The sequence below is a fragment of the Lepidochelys kempii genome, chromosome 1, assembly GCF_965140265.1.
Source record: "Lepidochelys kempii isolate rLepKem1 chromosome 1, rLepKem1.hap2, whole genome shotgun sequence".
Classification (NCBI taxonomy): Eukaryota; Metazoa; Chordata; order Testudines; family Cheloniidae; genus Lepidochelys; species Lepidochelys kempii.
Window position 1 is genome coordinate 53,195,497 of NC_133256.1, and position 24,621 is coordinate 53,220,117.

General features: G+C 42.8%; 2 protein-coding genes across 4 annotated transcripts in view; one reads left to right on the forward strand and one right to left on the reverse strand.

The window, feature by feature from the left end:
• PROSER1 (proline and serine rich 1) overlaps nt 1-4,677 on the reverse strand; it is a 31,963-nt gene extending 27,286 nt beyond the window's left edge. The window contains exons 1-2 of one of the 2 annotated variants that reach the window (XM_073342521.1): nt 4,624-4,677; nt 3,877-4,209 (exon numbers count right to left, since the gene is read on the reverse strand). In XM_073342521.1, the coding sequence (XP_073198622.1) occupies nt 3,877-3,921 (45 nt within the window). In that variant the 5' untranslated portion in view covers nt 3,922-4,209; nt 4,624-4,677. The other variant, XM_073342531.1, reaches the window with a different exon arrangement.
• Nucleotides 4,678-5,059: 382 nt separating this feature from the next.
• NHLRC3 (NHL repeat containing 3) overlaps nt 5,060-24,621 on the forward strand; it is a 33,004-nt gene continuing 13,442 nt past the window's right edge. For both annotated transcript variants that reach the window (XR_012158731.1, XM_073342554.1), the window contains exons 1-6: nt 5,060-5,289; nt 14,939-15,091; nt 17,746-17,893; nt 18,401-18,601; nt 21,306-21,397; nt 23,841-23,953. Coding sequence is in view for 1 of the 2 variants with exons in the window: in XM_073342554.1 (XP_073198655.1) it covers nt 5,197-5,289; nt 14,939-15,091; nt 17,746-17,893; nt 18,401-18,601; nt 21,306-21,397; nt 23,841-23,953 (800 nt within the window). In the remaining variant the exon portion in view is untranslated. The remainder of the gene's footprint in view (nt 5,290-14,938; nt 15,092-17,745; nt 17,894-18,400; nt 18,602-21,305; nt 21,398-23,840; nt 23,954-24,621) is intronic.

Sequence of the window (24,621 nt, forward strand, 5' to 3'; positions counted from 1 at the left end):
GATCAGGAACAGTCAGCATGGATTCACCAAGGGAAAGTCATGCCTGACTAATCTAATTGCCTTCTATGATGAGATAACTGGTTCTGTGGATGAAGGGAAAGCAGTGGACGTGTTATTCCTCGACTTTAGCAAAGCTTTTGACACGGTCTCCCACAGTATTCTTGTCAGCAAGTTAAAGAAGTATGGGCTGGATGGATGCACTACAAGGTGGGTAGAAAGTTGGCTAGATTGTCGGGCTCAACGGGTAGTGATCAATGGCTCCATGTCTAGTTGGCAGCCGGTATCTAGCGGAGTGCCCCAAGGGTCGGTCCTGGGGCCAGTTTTGTTCAATATCTTTGTTAATGATCTGGAGGATGGTGTAGATTGCACCATCTGCAAGTTTGCAGATGACACTAAACTGGGAGGAGTGGCAGATACGCTGGAGGGTAGGGATAGGATACAGAGGGACCTAGACAAATTGGAGGATTGGGCCAAAAGAAATCTGCTGAGGTTCAACAAGGACAAGTGCAGAGTCCTGCACTCAGGATGGAAGAATCCAATGCACAGCTACAGACTAGGGACTGAATGGCTAGGCAGCAGTTCTGCAGAGAAGGACCTAGGGGTGACAGTGGACGAGAAGCTGGGTATGAGTCAACAGTGTGCCCTTGTTGCCAAGAAGGCCAATGACATTTTGGGGTGTATAAGTAGGGGCATTGCCAGCAGATCGAGGGACGTGATCGTTTCCCCTCTATTCGACATTGGTGAGGCCTCATCTGGAGTACTGTGTCCAGTTTTGGGCCCCACACTACAAGAAGGATGGGGATAAATTGGAGAGAGTCCAGCGAAGGGCAACAAAAATGATTAGGGGACTGGAACACATGAGTTATGAGGAGAGGCTGAGGGAACTGGGATTGTTTAGTCTACGGAAGAGAAGAACGAGGGGGGATTTGATAGCTGCTTTTAACTACCTGAAAGGTGGATCCAAAGAGGATGGATCTAGACTATTCTCAGTGATAGCAGATGTCAGGACAAGGAGTAATGGTCTCAAGTTGCAGTGGGGGAGGTTTAGGTTGGATATTAGGAAAAACTTTTTCACTAGGAGGGTGGTGAAACACTGGAATGCGTTACCTACGGAGGTGGTGGAATCCCTTTCCTTAGAAGCTTTTAAGGTCAGGCTTGACAAAGCCCTAGCTGGGATGATTTAGTTGGGATTGGTCCTGCTCTGGGCAGGGGGTTGGACTAGATGGCCTCCAGAGATCCCTTCCAACTCTGTTATTCTATGATTCTATGAGTTGCCATAAACCTTTTAAATAATGAAAAGCAGAGAGAACATATTTTAAAAATAACAAAATAAAATTGCAAAAATTGACATGGGAATTCAGGGAGAGACACAGTATCTGAAACGACTTTCAATACATTTTTAAAGTTGACTAGATTTCAAGTTCACCCTGAATACTTAGTTTCTCTCTCATATACATATATACCACTTCACTATTTTTACAGTGCCTTCAATACTAGGATCTGAAATCACTTACAAATCATGAGTTAAGACTCACAAACATATCTAATGTTGGGAAGTGTTAATCCCATTTTACAGACTGGGAAATGGAGGCAAACAAGTTAAGCAATTCATTCATCATCACTGTCATTAGCTCTGCAGAACATTCCAGTAGAACATTTCAGGCTAGCGGTTTGTCAGACAAGAGAACGTTTAACCTACTTTTAAAGATTAGAGACCCAAATTTAATTTAACCAACCAGTAAGTTATTTTTAAAATTGCACTTTTTATGAATTTCTTCTTTTATCATTGATCAAAAGTATTTGCTGGGGAAGATTTAGCCTCATATCCATAATAAGTATTTAATGTCACTAGCACTCAGTAAAATTTTATTTTCAAAGTATTACATCCTCTAAAAGAATTATGGTTTCAAGATTAACAAAAAATTTTTTAAAAAATGCCAGTTTAGGCAGGGCCTTTGACTAATGGGATAACAAATTAATTCAATGTGTGATTAACTTTTAGGGGTGTTCTTTTAAGATACTGAATTAATTTTACTTGAAATCAAAAATTTTATTTAAACGTGGATGTTGCTGCCACTTTACAAACAACTCAATTCTAAACGGAACACCTATGATGTAAAAATGTATGTTAAAGAGAAAGTGTGGGAAACAGATCAAAATAAGATGTATTACAAATAAAGACAAATACATGTCAGTGTTAGTCAAATTCCACATGAAATAGTAGCAGTATTTAACTTTCCAACTATCTTCTATCCCATGAATTTTTAGCATAATACAACTTTATAAACATATTTCCTAAATCTGGTCAAGGAAGAAAATGATGCAAATTTAAAATATACCTAAGATAAATGGGTCATTTTGGTGTTCCTTAAATCTTCATCACATCTGGGATGAGAATACAAGCTTTAGAACTGGCTAGTCCATTTAAACAACTTAAAGTTAGCCAGTATCAAACATAAATGTTTTGATAGCGCATGATCCAGTTTAATATTAAAATGCCTGCCAGTTTTCTGAGCAAATGAAAAGTGTTCGAAAACTTGTTCATACATGATCAAAAGTCAGGGAGGGATTACGCATACTTTTTTTAAAAAGTACAAAATGCAAAATATAGCATTAATTTTGAAACCTTTATAATATGTTGAACTTCCCTAACACCTTTCATCTAAGAATCTCACGGTATTTTACAGACATGAACGAACTAAGTCTCATAGCATGCCTCGTTCCATGTAAAGACTGAGGAAACCTGAGGCTTCAAGAGACTGAGGGACTTGTCTATACTTACCGGGGAATCCACACATGGCAATCGATGCATCGGCAGTCGATTTAGCATGTCTAGTGAAGACCCGCTAAATTGACTGCAGATTGCTCTCCCGTCAACTCCTGTACCCCACCCGAACGAGAAGGGCAAGGGGAGTCGATGTGAGAGCATCTTCCATCGTGAGAGCATCTTCTGTCAACATAGCATAGTGTGGACCCCACGGTAAGTAGATCTAAGTACATCAACTTTAGCTATATGAATAACGTAGCTGAAATTTTGTAACTTAGATCGATCTCCCCCCGTAGCGTAGACAAGGCCTAAGTAACTAGATAGAGACTGCACAGGAACTCTAGAACAGCAAGAAAATTAAAGCAGGTCTGCTGTCTTTCACTCTCATGCCTTAACTATACAATGTAATATATGCTACTTACAAGTCCAGAACAAAATAATTTAGAACAGTGATTTTTAACCTGTGGTCCTCTGAGCTTGGGGGTCCGCTGACTATATCTAAGAGGTCCATGAAAAGTTGTCAACATGCATCCAATGAAGTGAGCTGTAGCTCACGAAAGCTTATGCTCAAATAAATTGGTCAGTCTCTAAGGTGCCACAAGTCCTCCTTTTCTTTTTGTGGATACAGACTAACACCAGCTGCTACTCTGAAACTTACAACAGTGGTTTTCAACATGTGGTCCACAGACCCCTGGAGGTCTGCAGACTAAGATTTCCACCTCATTTGAAAATTTTTACAGGTCTGCAAATGAAGAAAGGTTGAAACCCACTTTTTAAAAAATCTATTATACATTTATATTTTTAACCTTTTATGAACTATTCAAGTTTCAACACAATCTCATGAGATGTAATCTCTCTGTCATGAGGAATGCAGATGGAAGCAAACATGCCGCACAAGATGAATCTCGACTAAATTTGGTTTACATTCAGCAAAAACTAGTAAGTCTTATCACCGTATCATTCTGCTCTTTGAAGAGCGGGCAATAATTTGACTTTTACTGCCTTCCAGAAGTAACAACAATTAAGGCAAACAGTGGTTAACTAACTGTACTCCAGCAAGGAGTTTTGCATTTACACAATTAAACCAAAAACGTAAAAAGATAAGTTACCTTTCTAATTTCATCAAGCACGGTCTCAAATGATTTCTTATCCATCTTTACTTGTTCATCCAATGCAGATTTTTATTTAAAGAAAAAAATACATCCAGGCCAGACTCTTTACTGCAGAAGTGTCTTTTTTATTGTAGAAGAAAAGCACGGGAAAGAGACACTTTACAGAGCTGAAAAAAATCCTTTGACACGCTCAATAAGAAAAAGGGTCAGGGCAGGGGATGCGACACTTTTGGGCAGGGGTGCGGATTTCAGTCACAATATAAATGCTTGGTCCAATGCACTGTTCAGCAGGAGACGGGGATTAACGCTCCCTGCCTCGGAACTGGCACACTGAAGGGGGGAAAAGAGTTACATGGTTTTGTGAGGACGGGGAGAGAAAGGGGACGAAGAAGAAACAGGGGGAGCAGGGGGCCGTAGAAAGGGGGGTGGGACGCGGGGCAGCGCCTGGCTCAGGTGCCGCCGGGGACACGGGGCGATAGGGCTGTGCAACTGCCTCAGCCTCTTGCCGCTCCCGTCAGCGCGCGGCCCTCAGGCCCGGCAGCCCCCGGGCTCCGCCGCTGCCCATCGCCCGCAAAGCTCCCCGGCTCTTTGTTACCAGCAGCAACAAAAGCCACGGCACTGCCGCGATGGGCGGGGGAGGCCGCCGGGGAAACGGCCCCGGCTCAGAACCTGGCACGGCCAACCCTCAGCCCGGGGCCGCCGCCGCCAGTGAGCTGTAGAGCGCCCTGCCCAAGCAATAACCACCAGCGACGAGGTTCCTCCTCGCCACTGGGGTCCACAAGATCCATGAATCGCACCCCGATGACATCATCAACCTGCGTCCATTGTGTCTCTCCGACGACCCCTCATGCGGCAGAAACCCCAACAGAAGTTGACTGAGCAGAATGCCTGAATCCGAGCGGAATGGTCTCTCGTCTCTCTCCTGCAGCGATCAGAACCCCAGCTACTGTGCTCCTAGCATCCTGCCGAAAGGACTGCTATCGAGTGTTTAAAAATTCCTGGATACCGGACATTGTTGTCCTGCGCTCAGGCACTCAAGCGGACAACCCCAAAGGCGAGCAACAGGGTATAAAAAATTGCGAGGGAGGCCTGACCGCACCGTCTCCGCGTCCGAAGTCACGTGACTGACACACGCCCAGGCGCCGCCTGTTGTCACGTGACAAAGCTGCAGTCTTCCAGGCAGGAACCGTGGCTCTGCCTGGAGCCTGCCATGGCATGCCCGGCTCGCGCACGCTGAGGGGGTGGGGCCTCGGCCTGACGTGCGCCGGCTCGGGGGCGGGCGAGGGCGAGCCCCGGCGGTGACGCTGTCCGGGCTGCATGAAGCGGCGCGGCAGGCCCGGCCTGGCGGTTGCCATGGGCAGCGCGGTAGCAGCGCTGCTGGTTTTCTCTTGCGCGCTCTCGGGATCCCAGGTGGGTCTGGGCAGGGGGCGCGGGCCGGGGCTCCGCTAGGCGCCGTGGAGAGCGCGGGGGGATCCGCCTACAAGCCCCGTGCCTGCTGGCTCCGTAGCGCCCCGCCGTGTCCTTCATCCCCACCCTGGGCCTGTCCCCGGCCCCACGCCCGGATCCAGGTGTCCAGGTACCTCGCTCGGGCAGGGGGAGGTGACTGCTGGAGGAAGGGGGAGCCGGCCCCTTCCTCTCTGTCTCTTCCCAAGCCAAACCCTCTCCCTCTCCCAAAGAGCTGAACTTGGGTCTCTGCTCCCAGATCCTTATTTCTGGTGCCTAGTTAACTTAGTCAAAGGGCAGCATTATTTAAAAATGTATCAGGGTAAGAGTCAGTTTTTAGAAATGTCATCAAATGAACATGATAAAAATGTAAAGTACTAATTACTGTACTAGTTATTCAGGTAAGAAGCTGGGTGTTGACTGGCTCTTTGTGACAAAATAAGCCTCAGGTCCCCTAGCAGGCATGTCCCTGCAACAGTCAGCCTGTTCTGAAGGAACTGGGGCACCCCACTCTCTGGTCCCAAAGCTTTGTTCCTGTGCAGTGGGCTGTCCCATAGCACCCCATCCCCCTTCCATAGTATAAATCAGGGGTCTCAAACACGCGGCAGCCCACAGAGTTATTTGCTGCGGCCCGCCAAGCTTCCTGTGCCCCCCCACCCGAGTTATTTCCTGCAGCCACCAAGCTCCCCGCCGCCTCCCCTCCCCTCCCACCCCCAGCATGCTGCGTCCCCTCTCCTCTGCCTACCTGTAGGTGCTTCCCGCCACCAAACAGCTGTTTGGCGGCGCTTAGCGCTTTCCAGAAGAGAGGGGAGAAGAGGTGGGGCAGGGGCATGGATTTGGGGAAGGGGTTGGAATAGGGGCAGGGAGGGGGAAGAGTTGGGTTGGGGGCTTTGGGGAAGGGATTGGAATGGGGGTGGGGAAGGGGGCAGGAGATGTCAGTGATGTGGCCCTCGGGCCAATGTACTAGTCCTCATGTGGCCCTTGTGGTGATTCGAGTTTGAGATTCCAGCTGTAAATGGTGATGGAATAAGGAAGTGGGTTTGACTGGCTGTGCATGACAAACTGTTTCTCAGGTCACCCAAAATGACACATTGCCACAACCATCTGACTGTTTGGAAGGAACTATGCCATGCTGCCACTCACTAGCCTGAAGCTTTGTTCTTGGATAGCATGCTGCCACTTGTTATGCCCCCACCCCATTTCCATATTGTAAATGGTGCTTGAATAGGGAACTGGATTTTGACTGGCTATAAGTGATAAAATAAGTCTTTGGTCACCCTAAGTGACATGTCCTCACAACCATTAAGCTGTTCTAAGGTAGCTGAGACATGGAACTGCCTTACTTGAAACTTTTATGTTGCAAAAAATTGTGGCCCATTTCCCCCCCCACAATCTCTTGTGAAATGGGCCGCAATTTTTGCAGAGTTTCAAGAAAGATAGGTCTATGGGTCAGCTACATCAGAACAGCTTAATAGTTGTGGGGACATGTCACCAAAGACCTATTTTATCACATACAGCCAGTCAAAGTCCAGTTCCCTGTTCAAGCATCATTTACAATGTGGAAGGAGGATAGAGGCATAAGAGACGGGTGTAGTTAGAGTTTGCTGTCAAAGTGAGGGGATGTATCTAGTGGGGTCCTGCTGGGGTCTAGCCTGGGTCTGGTACTAGTCAATAGTTTCAGTAATGACATAGCTAATGGAGTGAAGAGTATGCTTATACAATTTGCAGATGACACCAAAGTGGGAGGGGTTGCAAAGTTTTGGAGGAAAGAATAGAATTCAAAATGACCTTGACAAAGTCAAGAATTGGTTGGAAATCAGCAATATGAAATTCAATAAAGACAAGTTCAAAGTGTCACAGTTCATGGCAACTGCATTTGTATTCATCCTCCATGGTCCTATGAGGGAACCCACTCTAGGCTCCCGGTTCCTCAGATGTCACTTAGCTTGAGCAGAGACCCATGTTTCTTTCCCTCCTAACCAGGGGTGCACAGCTCCCTAGCTACACTGTGAGATTTCCAGCAAGCCAAACTGCCTAATGAGGCCAGCATCTACACTTCACTTTCTCTTTGAAGGATATGAACAGTGTAATTGCCTTCATTTGCAAGTTACCATATAGCCCTTTATAAGCAAGCACATTTATTCTTAAGGTGAAAGTATCATAGAGAAAACATATTAAAACAACCTACATGCATACTAATAAGCATACTATAGATCACCCTCAACTCCACCAAGGGCTCTGGTAGGAGACAGTCCTTCAAACTCCACAAAAGGGTTTTTCTGTGGTTACCAGTTCATAACAACCGCAGCTCAGAACCAGAATTGCTAGGAAAGGTCACTCTTTCCTTGATTAGATTCTGGGAACATGTAAGTAGTAGACAGTGAGCCCCTATGAAGAGCGTAACTTCTAAAGTCTGGTTTTTTTTTTTGCAAAACCAGAGGGGGGAAATTTGCATTCCCCTACCCATAGCGATCCTCAGGAAAATCACTTGACACCACCCTAATTGTCCTCTTGTCTGGCCCGTTGTTCAGTATACTTCTCTGAAGTTATTAACACTTCCTGGGGTTTACATCCTATTTCTCCATTAGAGAAGTGAAGACAATCCTCGTCCACAATAATACATAACCGTTGCATTTAATGCAATGGGCTTGAAATATACTTAACCTTAATTCAGGAAGGTTTCCTAAGGATATTGCAGGAAATTGCCATATATGTCACACAAAGTATTATACATAGGAAGGAAAAATCAAACAGATAACTACAAACTGAGGAATAACTGGCTAGGTGGTAGTACTGCTGAAAATGATTTGGGGCTTTTAGTGGATCACAGATTGAATATGAGTCAGGCTACATTTTAGTCACGGGTATTTTTAGTAAAAGTCACGGGAACTAAACAAATATTCACTGCCTGTGAGCTGTCCATGACTTGACTAAAACTTGAGGGGGTGCTGCAGGTACTTGGGGGGGGGCGGGGGAGGGCATTGCAGGTACTGGGGGGGCTTGTGGGGCTGGGGCAGGCTCCCTACCCGGCTCCTGAGCTCCATGTGCTGCCTCCACTCCGCCCCAAGCCCTGGTTCTACAGCTCCTATTGGCTGGGAACCGCGGCCAATGGGAGCTGCAGGGGTGGTGCCTGCTGTTAGAGGCAGCTCATGGAGCTAGGAGCTGAGGGAGGGGAGCCCCCCTCCAGGTAAACACCACCCCGCACCCCAGCCCTGAGCCCCACCACACCCAACTCCTGCTGCTGGGGGGCTGAGGTGGGAAGACTGCTCCAGCAGTAGCCGGTGCGCCTGGCTGCCCGAGCTGATCAGTCCAGAGGAGAAAAGCAAAAATGATAAAAAGTTTAGAAAACATGACCTAAAAGGAGAGATGGGCAAGTTTATTCTTGAGAAAAGAAGATTGAGGGGTCATGACAACAGTTTTGAAATATGTTAAAGGTTGTTATAAAGAGGACAGTGATCAATTGTTCGGCATGTCCACTTAGGTTAGGACAAGAAGTCATTGGCTTAATCTGCTACAAGGAAGATTTAGGTTAGGCATTAGTAAAAACTTTCTAACTGTCAAGATAGATAAACACTGGATTAGGCTTCCAGGGGAGGTTGCAGAATCCCCATCATTGGATGTTTTTAAGAACAGATTACCTAGACCATCCCTGCCAGGTGTTTATCTATACTTGAGAATCTATGAAATCCTGTTACTGGCCGTTCTGCACACACACTTTTATCAAAGTTTCCCCTCCATGTGGATGTTTGGTGCAATAGGTGGTGCTGTCAGGATTACAGACCATAAAGCAGCAGACAGCACCAGATTATGCAGCAATTCTATGCAGAAGTTTATGAAGAAACTTCCCTTCTGTGCAAAACAGGGTCTGACCATACAGATCCTTAGGAATGCTTAAATATAGGTGTCACCAATAATCAGCACTAACAGCAGCAACCATTGCTCAATTAATAAAAATATTATAATAAATAGCAACATCTATACTTATTTTACAGTTTCAGAGTAAACATGAACAAATGCAATGGATTACGTCAGTTGAGTAGACATCATTTCATTAATGGTGAACCATGCATCTTATTCATTATTAAGTCAGATCACAGAAAGATTCAAAAATTTTACCCTGGGGTATTTCCAGCATAGATTTCTATGTATGTTAGCAAGTAAGTTGAAAGACAACAGACGCATTTTGGTGGATGCGCTTCAGAGTAGTTACTTGTCTTTTTCAAATACCATTCATTGAATATTCAGACAAAAATGCAGTTCCCCTACTACAGAAAAATACGCCAACTGCCCTCTCTGTACTACCTTTTTATGTAACTTGAATATCGTATTAATATTTACAAGTGTTTCAGATATTGATTAGTTCAATAGAAGTCATCAATATTATTTGTATAAGCAGTAAAGTTAATGAAAATAAAGGTGGTGTCATCATATGTACAAAGTTGTTGGAATGACACACAACACTGGGGACCATTTTGGTTGTTTCTACAAATTTTTTGGTCAAACTGAGGGCTGGCATTTCTATGATGGAATTTTGGAATTAAAAAGGAAAGGAGGTGAGAGATATTCTACTTACAGATAGATTCTTGAAATTCCATTAAAATGTACCAGTGTACATTTGTATTATCTGAGTCTCACAGCCACACAAGACACAAACTGGTTCAACTAACACAGCTACAACTACATTACATATTCGTTTAAGTAGAATGTGAACACTCTAGTGTTCACTGTTGTCTGTATTTTAGAAGCCATCAGAAACCATTCAGAACAGCAGAATGCATTGATAGGCCTTTTATGTTTGCATGTAGCTCATAAACATGATTATTGGAAGGCAACTGTGCCCTTGAAGTGTCTTTTCTTTATTTTTTCTTGTGTAATGAGCAAAACACACAACTGTAATTGGCACAACTGTTTTTATGTGTGTACCAGAATTTTAAAAAAATTGATACATTTTTCATCTAAAAACAAATCAAAGTTCCAATGGACTTCTTCATTTGTAACTATCATATAATTTCTATGACAACATTACAGACTGATTTGCAGCAAATTCATTGAATATTGGTTCTGTTGATTTTTACATGCAATATTGCGTATTGTATGTTAACTAACACAGAAAAAAAACACACAAAAATTGGGCCAATATATCTGTCAGACCAGAAATAAAGGTTCACCTCTGGAAGGGGCAAATCCTCATTCTTCATAATGAAATAATGGTTGCAGGGACTTGTCACTTGGGGTAACTCAATACGTATTTTGTCCCATACAGCCAGTCAAAAGCCAGCTCCTTAATCACTATGTACAATACAGAACTGGGGTTGGGGTGTGAAAAGTAGCAGTATATTCCTGAAGAACATATCCTTGGGTTGGCAAGTGGCATAGAATCCTAGAACCACTGGGTTAAAAGGGACCACAAGGGTCATCTAGTCTAACACCTGGCATGTCTCAGCTACTTCAGAACAGTCTGACAGTTGTGGGGATATGTCACTTGGAGTGACCCAGATTGAATTATCTCACGTATAGTCTGTCAAAACCCAGATCCTTATTTAAGCCCTCTACAGTATGGAATGGGTGGGGAAGCATATAGCCCAAGAACAGACTTTGTGGTCGGCAAGGGGCATATTCCAGCCCCTTCAGAACATCCTGACAATCGCTGGGCCATGTCACCTGAAACGACCTGATGTTACACCAATAAAATAAAAACCAGCAGGATCTTATTAAAGAGGAAAAGGCAAAATACCACATTTATTGTGAATACAGAAAGAATCATAGTAAGCCGTTAGTTATAGCTATAACATTCCATTCAATCTCATATTTATTCACACATTCATTCATACAAACACACACACACAGGTTCTGCAAGGTTGTTATCATAGTTACCAGCCTTAGAGTTGCTCATGCCAAGCCACTGGCCAGGTGGCCTGGACATGAGGAGGGAGCAGGGCCTTGTCAGATGCTCATCTGATGCTCCTGGAAGTTGGTTTGCAGAATCAGACCCCAACGTTCTCACTTTCTAGAGTCCATTTTTATAGGAATTTCTTCCTATGCCAGTCTATGGGAATTGCTTCATCATGCTGTTGCTGAATCAATCAGCAGATAGCACATTCCTGAGGGCTCCGTGCTGCCAGATGTTATCTTGTTCTTTGGTTCTCCCATTCTTGAGGCTGTTGGGTGGATTCCAGTCTGCCCTCCGGGGGTCCTCTGCTTATTTCCACTTGATGCCTTCCTCAGCTGATGGACACTGGATTCTTAGGCTGGCACCTCGCTGATCATTCAGTTATTATCCACACCAAGCATCCATCCACATACATCCTCTATCTCTATTTTAATCACAATTGTTAATACAACAAAATGGCGGGGAGTCTCTGGGTGCTGTTTCTGTTGTTACAGAGTATTGCTTTGAGTCTCTCTCTGTGTGAATTGCTTTGAGAACAGACTCTGTCTTAGAATGTATTAACGCAATTAGCAGCTTGCAGGTTTCACACACAGAGGGAGAGAAACAGTACCAAAAACCAAGAGACCTCTTAATTAGTAATACCCTGGAATTTAAACTATGGGGAATCAAACTCATCTGTGATTTTAATACAGAACTTCTTTAATATGATCCAACACTGAGACGCATTTTGTCATATACAGGCAGTCAAATCCCTGCTCCTTATTCAAGCAGTGTGGAATGGGAGTAACATGTGGCAGCACATTGTGTAACAACAAAGCTTCAGGTTGGCGAGTGGGATGTCCCAGCTTCTTCAGAAGACTCTGATGATCACAGGGCCATGTCACTTGGGATAACCCGAGACACGTGTTGTCTTGTACAGCCAATCAAAATCCGATTCCCTATTCAATTTTCATATACAAAATGGAAGTGGTTTGGGGGTGTGGCATGTGGCAGCACATTACGCATAACCAAATCTTCAGATTGGTGAGTGGCATGGCCAATCTTCTTCAGAACAGCCTGATAGTCATAGGGAGGTGTGTCTCGGGTCACCTTAAATGACATTTTGTCATGTACATTTAGTCAAATCCCAATTTCCTTATTCAATCACCATTTATAAAATGGAAGTGGAGAGGAGGTATGACATTTTGTAGCATACTATGCAACAACAAAGTTTTGGGTCAGTGAGTTGGATTCCCAGCTCCTTAAAAACAGTCTGATGGTCACAGGGATGTGTCACTTCGGATGTCCCAAGACTCATTTATTCGCATACAGTCTGTCAAAACCCACCTGCTTATTCAAACTCTGTGTATGATATGGAAGTGTGGTAGGGGTGTGACATGTGGCCAGTATATTGCACAGAAACAAAACTTGGCTTGGGGAGTGTCTTGTCTCAGCTCCTTCAGAACAGTCATGTGGTTCAGAACAGAACATGTCACAGGGACATGTCACTTGGAGTGATCAAGACTTACTTTGTCACATGCTTGCAGTCAAAACCCAGCTCTCTGATTATTCACTTAATAAATAATTAAGGAATTAGTAATTCAAATTAATTAATTCACATTAATCTGATGACATTTCAAAAAATTTTTATCTTACATTTATATATTTTGTAAATAATTTTGGCCTTTGAATAAGGAACTGGATACCATGAATGTGGAGCTGGTACCACAAATAAGGAACTGAGAATAACAAACCAAACTTCAGCCTTGTGTTTCTCCCTGACTCTCTTCCCTTGATTAAGAAAAAGAGTACCAGCTATATGACAGTAAAGGATGAGGAGTTAGAAAACATTTTCTCTCTCTATGTTCCCTCTACTATATTTTCTACCATGTGTCTGCAAGTCTAACTTTTATTGGGAGAATGCAATTCTATGGCTGCTTAATTTGGTAGAGTCCAGAGGGCCCTGATTGAAATGAATGGGACAAGTCACCCCATCAGAGCTATTGTTTCAGGCTCTCTCCAGATGCTGGTAGATGATGCAGATAGTTTATGCGTGGCTCACATTTGAGTTTTTATCCATGACTGTAAGGGCTAGAACATACATTTTATATAAAGTCAGATTTTGGCACACAGTTCTGTGGCGAGATAAATTCTGTAGCAAATCCCGTTGTCATGGAATCATGGAGTGTCCAGGGCCCTGCATATTTCTTGCTCTTTTTCTTGTCTTTATGCTTCTTGCCCTCTTGGTCTGTCTGTGGTCACAGGATTCTGGCTTTTATCCTCTTTTTTTCACTTCCCTGCTCATTCCTTCTCTCCCTCTGTTTCAGCCTATTCCTCTCTTTCCTCTTTGCCACACTCATTCTCTCTGTACTTTGTTTTCCCTCTTCTGTCCCCTCCTTAAACTAAGTCCCCCCCTCCCCCCTTTGCTCATTTGCCCTGCATAATCCGGCATTTTACCTTTGGAGAGAGGAGATGAGGTAAAGCATAGATGCCTTCCCAGTTCTGCCAGGATCAGTAGCCAGCTGCATATTGTGGCCAGGAGGCTGAGTTCCTTGCAGGGCTGCTAATCAAGTGTTTCTTTAAGAGTTTTGGCTCTCCTTGTGCGTAAGGAAAGGCTGAAGGTCTCTATTGGAGGCTTCTGGCACGGTGGCAAAATGTGTTAGACCTGGTTGGATGTGGTCCTTGAAACGCACGTGTGCTCATCCTGTCTACTGTCACCCCCTTCATCTCCAGTGCCCACCTCTGTGTGTATGAATCCTTCCGTCTATGGTAACATTCTGGTTTTATGTGTAGAAGAGAGTGAGCATGATGTTGCCCTTCAGCAAAGACCATCAAGTGCATAAGGAGCCTACAATTAGAATAAGCCACTAGAGATCTTCTTTAGTTTAAGTTGTAGAGAGCTGTAGGGAGCTGAAGAACTAGGATTCCAGTCCTGGCTGTAGCAGGATAGAGTCATGATGAACTCTGTGGTTGTGGCAGCAGGAGTCTTGATATCCATTGGCTGCTTTGTGATGGAGCTGTCAACTACCTATTAACACACACAGGTGTTACGCAGTAAAGGTCCCTTGATAATGGAAACTGCTTTGGGAAATTAAATCTAGCCACCATCCAGTTCACACAACCTTTTTAAACACAGGTGGTATGACTTGTTTCCATATTATCCAATTCAAAACTATATCATTGCTCAGGGTGCTTGGGGTGAATTGTCTTGAACATGATTCTGATCAACATGGTTTAGCCAGCACATCAGATACAGCTACTGGAAGGCTATTGTGGACACACCATCCAGAATTGTTACAAGAGCTTAGCAGTTTTAAAAAGTTTTTTAAAAGAGCTCAGCACATTTTGAGTGCCAAAAACTACACACCTGGGAAACAATTGTGTAATTTTGCGTCAGTAATTCTACAGCATCCCTGCACTCTATTTAGAGACAATCTCTTCTACAGCATCCTTGCACTCCATTTAGAGACAATCCCATGTCAGAATAATATTTGTTATTGAGTACACTTGATTTAATGTTTCAAGTGTGCTGATTCATTTGGCTCTAACAAAGAAGATTTACAAAGGCCCAAATAGCAGCTAGCTGGCGAACTTCCGTTGACTTTCAGTCCAAATTGGACACCCAACCACCATTTGTGTCTTTGAAAATCTCACCCTAATAATAACTAATAAAAAGGTGAAGAGTTATAGAAAGTGGAATCTCATGGAATTTAACTATTAATGGTTATTTACTTTTACATTTTTAAGGTATTAAGAGCAATTGCTTATTACTCCCCTTGGAGGATAGAGCAACAGCTTTACAAGCTGGATGTAGGCTGGCCTAAACGTCCAGAATATTTCACTGGGCAAACATTTTGTGTTGCTGTTGACCCTCTTCATGATCTGGTCTATGTTGCACAAGTAAGTAATAGCACTGGAATTTTGTCCTTATTAGCATTATATTGTTTTTCTCCTCTGGAATTCCCATTTGCATTTATATTAAGATGATTATAACTGTTTATTGTATTAAATTCTAGATGTAAATTTGACTAGGTTATTAATAGTATACATTTCTTTAAAGTAGTTCTGGATATGAAGGGTCTTCCTGTGCATATTGGGCTTGTTGCTTTTATGTTTTTTACAGGCTTCAAATTTTAAAAAAATAGTTTTGAAATGGCAAGTGTCACAAGGAAAGATACAAATCAGTTAGCCTACAGCGTGGAAGCCTGCTAGGAGAATGGAGGCAACTGTAGATGTCACTTCTGCTGCTGTTCTTCACATCCGTGCCTCAACTAAGTAAACCTCAAAAGAAGGATGACCCAGTGGGCTGTGGGAGACCTGGGTTCAATTCCTGCACTGCCACAAACATCCTGTGTGAATTTGGGCAAGATACTTACAGGGATGTAAAAGATTAACCTGTAAGCATAGTCTTACCGGTTAAGCACCTTCACCGTTAATCCGGCTGTCCCCAGCAGCTCCGCACCGGCCAGCCCAGTGGGCCCAGCTGCGCCACCTGGAGTGGCCCGAGCAGCACCGCCCACCCAGAGCAGGCCCAGACGCGGTGCCTGCCCGGAGCAGGGCCACCTGCCCGGAGTGGGCCCAGCTGAAGCACCCAGACGGAGCAGGGCCACCCGGACAGAGCAGGCCCAGCCACGCCGGCCAGATGGGCCCCAGCCACTTAAACGGTTAGCTGTTTAAACAACATTTTTTAAAAATGTTTAAACAACATTTTTTTAAATTGTTTAAACAGTTCACTTTTTTAATGGTATTTACATCCCTAGATACTTAGTCTCTCTCTGCCTCTCTTCCCTATCTGTAAAATGGGGATAATAATACTCACAGGAGTGTTGTGAGGATTAATAAATCAGAAACTGTGAGGTGCTCAGGTACTCCAGTGTTCGGGGGTGTCACAGGTCAGGGTAACTGCACCTGCATTCACGTCCATGTTCCATCAAAGGCACCCCTTCTAGGCTCCCAGCTCCTCAGCTGTTAACTCTCTTGGGGAGAGACCTAATCTCTGCCTCCTGACCAGGGGGCTTTCCAGGTTGCACAGTACCCTGGCTACACTCTGATATTCCCAGAAAGCCAGACTGCCTAAACAGGGCAAGCTTTCTCTCAAGGCAATTATGCACAACATAATTACCAGCAGTTGAAAGTTACCACAGAGCCCTTTATAAGCAAGCACATTTAATCTTTTGGTGAAAGTGCTACAGAGAAAACATATTAAAACAACAAAAGCACCTACATACAAACTAATAAGCTTATCAGAGATTACCTTCCAACTCCAGCCAGGGCTCTGGTAGGAGCCAGTCCTTCAAACCCCATTTCAGAAGCATTTAGAAATACATCCATGTCATTCCCTAAAGCCAGGAAGAAATTTGGAGTTGATGCCACTCACCAGGACAGGAACCTAGTGCCTGGCTCCACTTACCAGACTATGGTAAGTTACCAGACTATGGTGCAGTTTCTCTTTTTTGAGCTGATGTTATTGAACCTGGTCCTGCTGGCACAGTCTCTTCATCTTGACAATACTACTTCTTCTCCACGTGTTTGTTCTGACACTGGCTCAGCTGGATTTCCAGAGGCATCCGATGAAGTGAGCTGTAGCTCACGAAAGCTCATGCTCAAATAAATTGGCTAGTCTCTAAGGTGCCACAAGTACTCCTTTTCTTTTTGCGGATACAGACTAACACGGCTGCTACTCTGAAACTAGTCTGAGCTAGTATATGCAAGCATCCCCACGAGGTGGTACCTCCTTGGGGGATTACAACTTGGCTGATTTTCCACTGTTTTTAGTTCCTGTAAGAACTGTGGTGGCCTTTCCCCCTGGAGTGGAACACAATAAAACATTCATTTAAACAGTGGACCCCGAAGATACACATGGGGTTGCAGTATTTGTCACATCTCTCTCATACAGAAGTTACATATAGTCCTGGCCCACAATAATAGACACATAAGACTTTCAGGGATATTGCAGGAAATTACCATATCTGTCACAGTGGCCACATCACTACCTAGGATGGATAGACAGAAAATCAGCCATCCCAAGCAACTGTTATAATAGAATTTTACTAACTGTACTAGTCTTGCCTACATGTTGGTATCTAGATTCTGGTTGAGACTCTCTGTTTTCAGCAATGCAAACAAAAGTGGTGAGATTTTTATTTATAAAACACAACCATGGCACCTGAAATCCTGGACAATTAAGTACAATTAAAAATGTGTGTCCATCTTGGGAGACCTAGGGCATGATGTTTTTTTCAGAGATTGCATGCAATCACAATTCAAAATGAAGACAATGAGAGCAGCAGTGGCTCAGCGCCTCTGAAAATCAGGCTTTAAGTGTCCCAAGATTAATGAACACTGTTGCAAACTTAACCTTTCTGTGTTTTTCCCCAGCTGTAAAATGGGGTTAGTACTTGCCCACATCACACAGGTTGTTGTGAGCATTATTAATTAATGTCTGTAAAGGTTTTTGACATGAAAATTATGAACATTTAAACAGAATTGTCAAAAGTGAGATTATTTGCTTGATAAGATCCTTTTTTCAATTGACTATTTTTGTACACCTTCAGAGAGGGGCTAATGTACCAAAGGTACTAGTGTTTTCAGATGAAGGATATTTCCTGCATGCATGGAATTCCACACTTGAAATGCCTCATGGTATCTTTGCAGTCAGCACCCCTACAGATACCTCAATATGGATCACAGATGTTGGAACTGGTATGTATAATGGGAACATGTTAAAAATATTGTGCCACAGAGAAAATAGGTTTTTTGCAGGTATCCCTTTGAACAGTAATTTTAATTGTTTGAATAAGATACCAAAAGAACATTAAGCCAGATTCATGCTCCCCGAGTCCTAACTGTGCACTGATCCAGTTCCCCAGTACAAGGTAGAGCAGTTTGAAGGCTCATGAGTTGTGCCATGTGCTCATTTGCCAGAGCTGATAATCTTGGCCAACATTTCCAGATCTTAGTCGAGAAACAGGGCCAGAAAAGCATGCATTTAAATGCATAGTTTGTGTCCTCTATCCCATCCTGACAGCTCCAGTACTTTGCACGTGTCCATTTGATGCCTTGTTAATCTGAAATCCTTCTCTTACTACAGAGTTTTCTTAGTTCAGTTTCATTCTTAAAGTGACAGTGGATTTTTATCTTGTTGTTACTGTGTTGATGTCAAAGAGCCATGGTTTTGCTGAGAAATGTCTATGCCTTTCCTTAATACAGGGGAGTATGGGCACACAGTTAAACAGTACAGTCCTTCTGGTAAACTTATTCAGGTCCTGGGCACTCAAGGTAAAGCTGGCTCAGGTTTAAATCCACTGCAGTTTGATCAGCCAGCAGAAATATTTGTGGAACAAACAGGGGAGATCTACATTGTGGATGGAGATGGAGGGATGAACAACAGATTATTCAAACTGTCCACAGGTATGTGAAAAGAGAACGTACACAGGAGTTGACATCTGAAAATTTAGAGGCCTAATAATAGTTTTAAACATCAACATTGCTAACTGTGGGCCTGATCTTATGCCCATTAGAGTTAATTGACAGACTCCCCATTGATTTTGATGAGCTTTGAATCAGAGCCTATTTCACTGCTGATCATTTTAGCAAAAACACCCAGCTAATCAGCTAACTCCTTGATTGTCATGTTTTTAATACCTGTCACTGCTATTTTAACCCTTGCCTGTTTTCTCATTGTTTTTGTAAAGATTAAGGCCCTAGCTTCTGAGTAGTCCCAGTGACTTCAGTAAAAAGAACAGGAGTACTTGTGGCACCTTAGAGGCTAACAAATTTATTAGAGCATAAGATTTCGTGGGCTACAGCCCACTTCATCAGATGCATAAAATGGAACATATAGTAAGAAGATATATATATATATACACATATAGAGAAGGTGGAAGTTGCCATACAAACTGTAAGAGGCTAATTAATTAAGATGAGCTACTATCAGCAGGAGAAAAAAATTTTGTAGTGATAATCAAGATGGCCCATTTAGACAAGGTGTGAGGATACTTAACATGGGGAAATAGATTCAATATGTGCAATATTTAATCTATTTCCCCATGTTAAGTATCCTCACACCTTCTTGTCAACTGTCTAAATGGGCCATCTTAATTATCACTACAAAATTTTTTTTCTCCTGCTGATAGTAGCTCATCTTAATTAATTAGCCTCTTACAGTTTGTATGGCAACTTCCACCTTCTCTATATGTATATATATATCTTCTTACTATATGTTCCATTCTATGCATCCGATGAAGTGAGCTGTAGCCCACCAAAGCTTATGCTGTAATAAATTTGTTAGTCTCTAACATGCCACAAGTACTCCTGTTCTTTTTGTGGAAACAGACCAACACGGCTGCTACTCTGAAACCAGTGACTTCACTGTGAATATTCATGTGCTTGAAATTAAGCATGTGTAAATGTTTGCAGAATTGGGACTGTATGAATTGGGGCTGTACCAGTACAATTTATGAATTCTGATTGATACTGTGAAGGTGTATTTTGACAAACTGCTATATCATGAGTGTCTATATGTATTGGATTCACCATTGCTGAAGGGGCCTGTAGCAGGTACATACCAGATAGACACAGTAGGAGGTGCTTAGGACACAATGACTCTATTCAGGTGCAAACATCTGGGAACACTGGGTGAGCTGGGAACACTGGATGAGCTGCATCCTTAGAAAATCAGGCTAACTGACTCCTCTGAAGCGACAGGAGAAAGGCAGGGGCGGTGGACACAGAAACAAAACAGTGCTGGCCACAGTGTTTAAATAGGGGAACCCACAGGACTATAGGGCTGAGAGAAAGAGGAAGCATGGAACAGGAGACAGCAAGGTCACAAAAGCTGGGTAAGAGGGAGAGATCACCCAGCAGGTAGCAGCCTGCATGAGGCAGGGGACACCCTGCCCGCCTAGATATCATGGTCCATAAGGACTCCCAAGGGAAGGATGAGATGGTAAAGGGCATGCATTGTAACTTTTATTGTTTTGAATGATCTATACTATCCTGTGCTTGCTTTACATGATTAAGTGTAAAGGAGCATTAATGTGTTAAGTGTGCAAAGTGTCTGAGTGTGTATCGACTGCTTCACAACTGCTGCATGTCCTTGAAAGAGTTAAACTATGCACCAGAAGTTTCACACTTTGGTGTGGAGTTCTGGGAGAGGGATGTGTTTGAGTAACTGGTGTATCTCAGAGGGCAGCGCTGGTCCTGGGCAGGTGGGCTGAGGAGCTCCATTTCCAAGAAGGATAGCAGACTGAGAGTCAGTGCCCAGGAAATGTGCCAGAGAGGCTAAGGGAGGAAACAGTGCTGCAGCCTACTGGGGCTTCAGAAGCTTAACACCCTCCTCCCCTCTCCCTGGGACCCAGAGGAGCAGAGGCTTGGATTCCCCCTCAGAGCAGTCCAACTGGTGGCCAGGAGGGGGTGCTTGCTAGGATCTGTGTCAGAGGTCTACAATGAGCTTTAACCCTGTAGTTTCTCATGTAGGTCATACTTCTGTTATTCATGCATCTTGAAAATGTCTTTTTATTTTTAAAGAAACCAACACATCGTCATGACCATGAACTTATTTTTTGGCAAAATTAGACCTTTGTATATTGCCAGTTATACTCTTCCATTTTGTATTATTGTGAGCAGTAGATAGATAAATCTTAGCAATATATTTTATTATAGTTTATTTTGGGTGAAAAATTTCTTTGCCTCTCTAGCATGACCAGGAGAGAGATTTTTCCCTTTTCTGTCTCTGCTTGATATTGCAGCTTTCTTTTTAACATACACAGACACCAAATGGATTAATAATGAAAAACAAATATATCCTGCATGGAAAAATTAGTGAGACACAAATGTAAATAGAATTGTCTCCTTATGAATAGTAAAGTTTGAAATTAGGAATAACAAGTCTAATCCTGTTCCCATTGAAGTCATTGGGACTATCCCCTGGACTTCAAGAAGAGGAAGATTGTGTTTTAAATCCCTTTAAAGTCCTGTCTTATAAAAATGACTTGTATTTCTGTTGCTAAGAATCATTTAAAAGGAAATAAGGTCAAACATATTTCACTCATTCATACTACATAATACAAGTGAAAACTACTTTTTCATTATTTATTATGATTTCTACTGTTAGATTTCAAGGAAATATGGCTGCGTGGGGAAAATGGTACAGGTGTTGGTCAGTTCAAGATTCCTCACAGTGTCACAGTGGATTCTGTTGGACGGGTAAAGAATTAAAACTGTTTTTCAATGTTTTAGAGACAACTTTTATGCCTTCTCCGGTATATGTCTACATGTGTTTTTGGTACTTAATGTCCTTTGCCAAAAAAAAAAAAAAGACAACCTAAAAAGTGCCATTCTTTCATCTTTGATTATTGAGATCTGGCCTACTGCGTACAATTTTAATCATGGGAGCAGTCATGTGTAACTTTTTCACATTGAAAACTTTTTCTTGACGTGGCTGGGAGGGTAAGAGGGAGTCTTGACAATTTGACATAATCTCTTCACATACATATATACACGGACATCCTACAGTCCCCAGGAGGAGGCTGCTACTCCTACAGACCTTTAAAGGATTTGCACTGCAAGGGGGCAGGAAGAAGGAAGTTCCCCTAATATGCTGCCACCCCACCCTGTTCCTGTGCATTTTATGGGATCTGCAAGGTGGGAGCATTGACTCTGAGGACCTTTGGTGTTGTCGCTCCAAAGCTCCTTCAGAGACTCTTAGGACAATTTTAAAAACTAAGGAAATTCCCTGACATATAACTCAGTTAAGGTTCTAAGTTATAACTCATCACAGTGCCTCAGAGGTTGAGTACACATTGTGACACTTCCCAGGTAAACACAGGGTTATGTGGCACCTCACTACCACCTGCCCTTAGTGTGAGAAAGCTTTGTCTTGGATTGCTGTGGGTCAGCTCTCCAACCTTACTAGCCATAGGCAACACAAGTAATCCCCTTTAGGCCTCGCAGGCTCTGCTGTCCCTCTACAGGTTAACAATAGGCACACTGGAACTTTTGAGCTCTCCAAGCGTCTCCCTGGAGTGTCCAGACTTTTGTCCACAGCACACTCGCAGTATTCACCAAATCGCTGCTTCCAAAGAAACTACAAGTCACCTTAACAGTTTAACTTCAGATCACCACTCTGCTTAACTCGCAGCACTTAAATTTGTTTATAGTGAAATCAGGTATAAATATATTTAACAAAACATAGAGATTCAAGTAATAGCAAGTGGAAATATTGGAAACAAATGATTATATGTAAAATAAAATCATAATATGCATTCTGGAGCCTAGATTTAATTGACAAGAAACCCTCTTGTCTAGTGGGATAGGATACTGCTTGCCCAAACTCCTTGCAGCACTTTACAGCTAGGGCGGCTGTGACCCTTCTTTCATAAGACATGCATGCTGTCAGTTTGCCTCCGAGATGAAGGATTCAGTGTGTCTCTTAGCACTCCAAGATATACCAGACCAATTCTTTGTCTTTATTCATAAACAGGACACACCCCTGCTCTTTGTTTCTTCCTGTACATTTCCTCTTCTGTATATTTCTCAATCTCTCAATTTGTACTTGGCTCAGTATGCAAATAGGCATACAGTGTGTGGCATACAATACACCAATTGCCAGACAGGGAAATAGGTATCAGTTACCTCCTGTGTGAAAGGAATATCTTTGAGGTATGTCAGTCCTGGTGACCTGCCTTAACTCCAAGTCCATAAGAACATAATTTTTAGTATATGTTAGGGAATCCCTGTAAAAACATGCTTGCCCCCTCTGCCAGTTGGCACCAGTCAGTGTGTCCCTGAATCGCACACAGTCTTACAGAAATGCTTTAATTTCTCAAATAAACAACTTTAAAAATGTAAACTTTTATTTTTAAAATTCAAAGTATGGAAATTCACAGGTAAGGTACCCAAACTGTCACCTATCTCTGCCCCTGCAGCAATAATCTGAGAAAGCTAAAATGTTTGATGGACATGATTGTCTATAACAAAACAGTTTCATCCTGTCAGCGATCGCAATAATGGGATGCCTTAATGTAATGTACAGTGTTATTACAACCCATTCACAATCCACAGAAAAAAGCCTACTCCACATATTTCTGATTAGACAAGGGGCATACTGAAGATAACCAATCCCCAGAATTCTGTGTGCCAGCCAGTTTTCAAAGTGTCATTGCACAGATATGTATTTACATATGCAAACCTCCTAGACTCTGCTCATGAAATTATATAATGTAGCTGAAAAAAAAGAGCAATTATTAGTTTGGTGACATGATACTTAGCATCGGATAAGTGTATGTATATGAGCACTGAAAAACCTGTGTTCTGTGGTGAACATTTCTGTCTTGCAACCACAAAAGAGGGGAGCATAAGACACTGGCATCTCTACTGCGGCAGAGTAAAGTAGTTTGTGTATCTTACCTCTGATTTTCGATATATAGTTTAAATTCATTGTAAGGATTTTTTTTTTTTTGAGAGGGAGTCTGAGAATTAATACCTGGTTAGTCAACTTTGTAAAATAAAAGCAGAGCCAAATTCATTCCCGATGTACCCTCTTTTCTTCACTATATTTGGCCCATTATGTGTAAGGAACTGATGCTTTTTGGTGTAGCTATTTATAGCAGTATATATACTGTATAGCTGTATTTACTGTGTACAATAGGTGTGGGTTGCTGACCGAGGAAACAAACGAATCCAGGTTTTCGATAAAGTCACAGGGGAATGGCTGGGGTCCTGGAGTAGTTGTTTTGTAGAAGATGGTCCCTCTTCTGTCAGGTACTGTAACTATGTATTTCCACACAAACATTTCAAGGGAAACAGAATGCTACTTTTTCTCCAGTAAGATTCCACATTACTTTAAGTTGATAGCAAATGCTTGACATCAGACTCTGGAATTAGCGAGTGGAATTGCTATGGAATTATGTCCTGACTCCTGATCCTGCAATAGGATCTGTAAAGGTGAATCCTTGCAATCACATGACTTCATAAGATCTGCCTATGTGGATCGGACTGGTGGATTGGGACTTTCATTTTAATTTAAAGTTGTGAGTTTCATAGACATTGGGGAACACAATTAGGAGCTTGATATTGCCCCCCTTACTCAGATGTGTAAAGGCTACAGGCACAGGCCCTAACTTCCATTGTGTAAATTCCTATTAATTTGCTGTTACACCAAAATCTGTGGCTCCAAGGAGCAGCAGCAGCACGTAGAGCAAGTCCTGTATGCTTGCTCTGTACACTCTACAGCACTGTAAGATTGAGAACGTTAGAATCGTTTTCATTTGATTTGAGAACTTCAGCAGCTGGATGTTAAGTGACTGACACATGGGCTATACATGAGAGTACCCTAAACCTCAGATTTGAAGCCCAAATCAGAAAGTTAGAAAACTGATTGCCTACTCTGCACATGAACACTGTTTGCTCACCTAGATATGGATAATAAT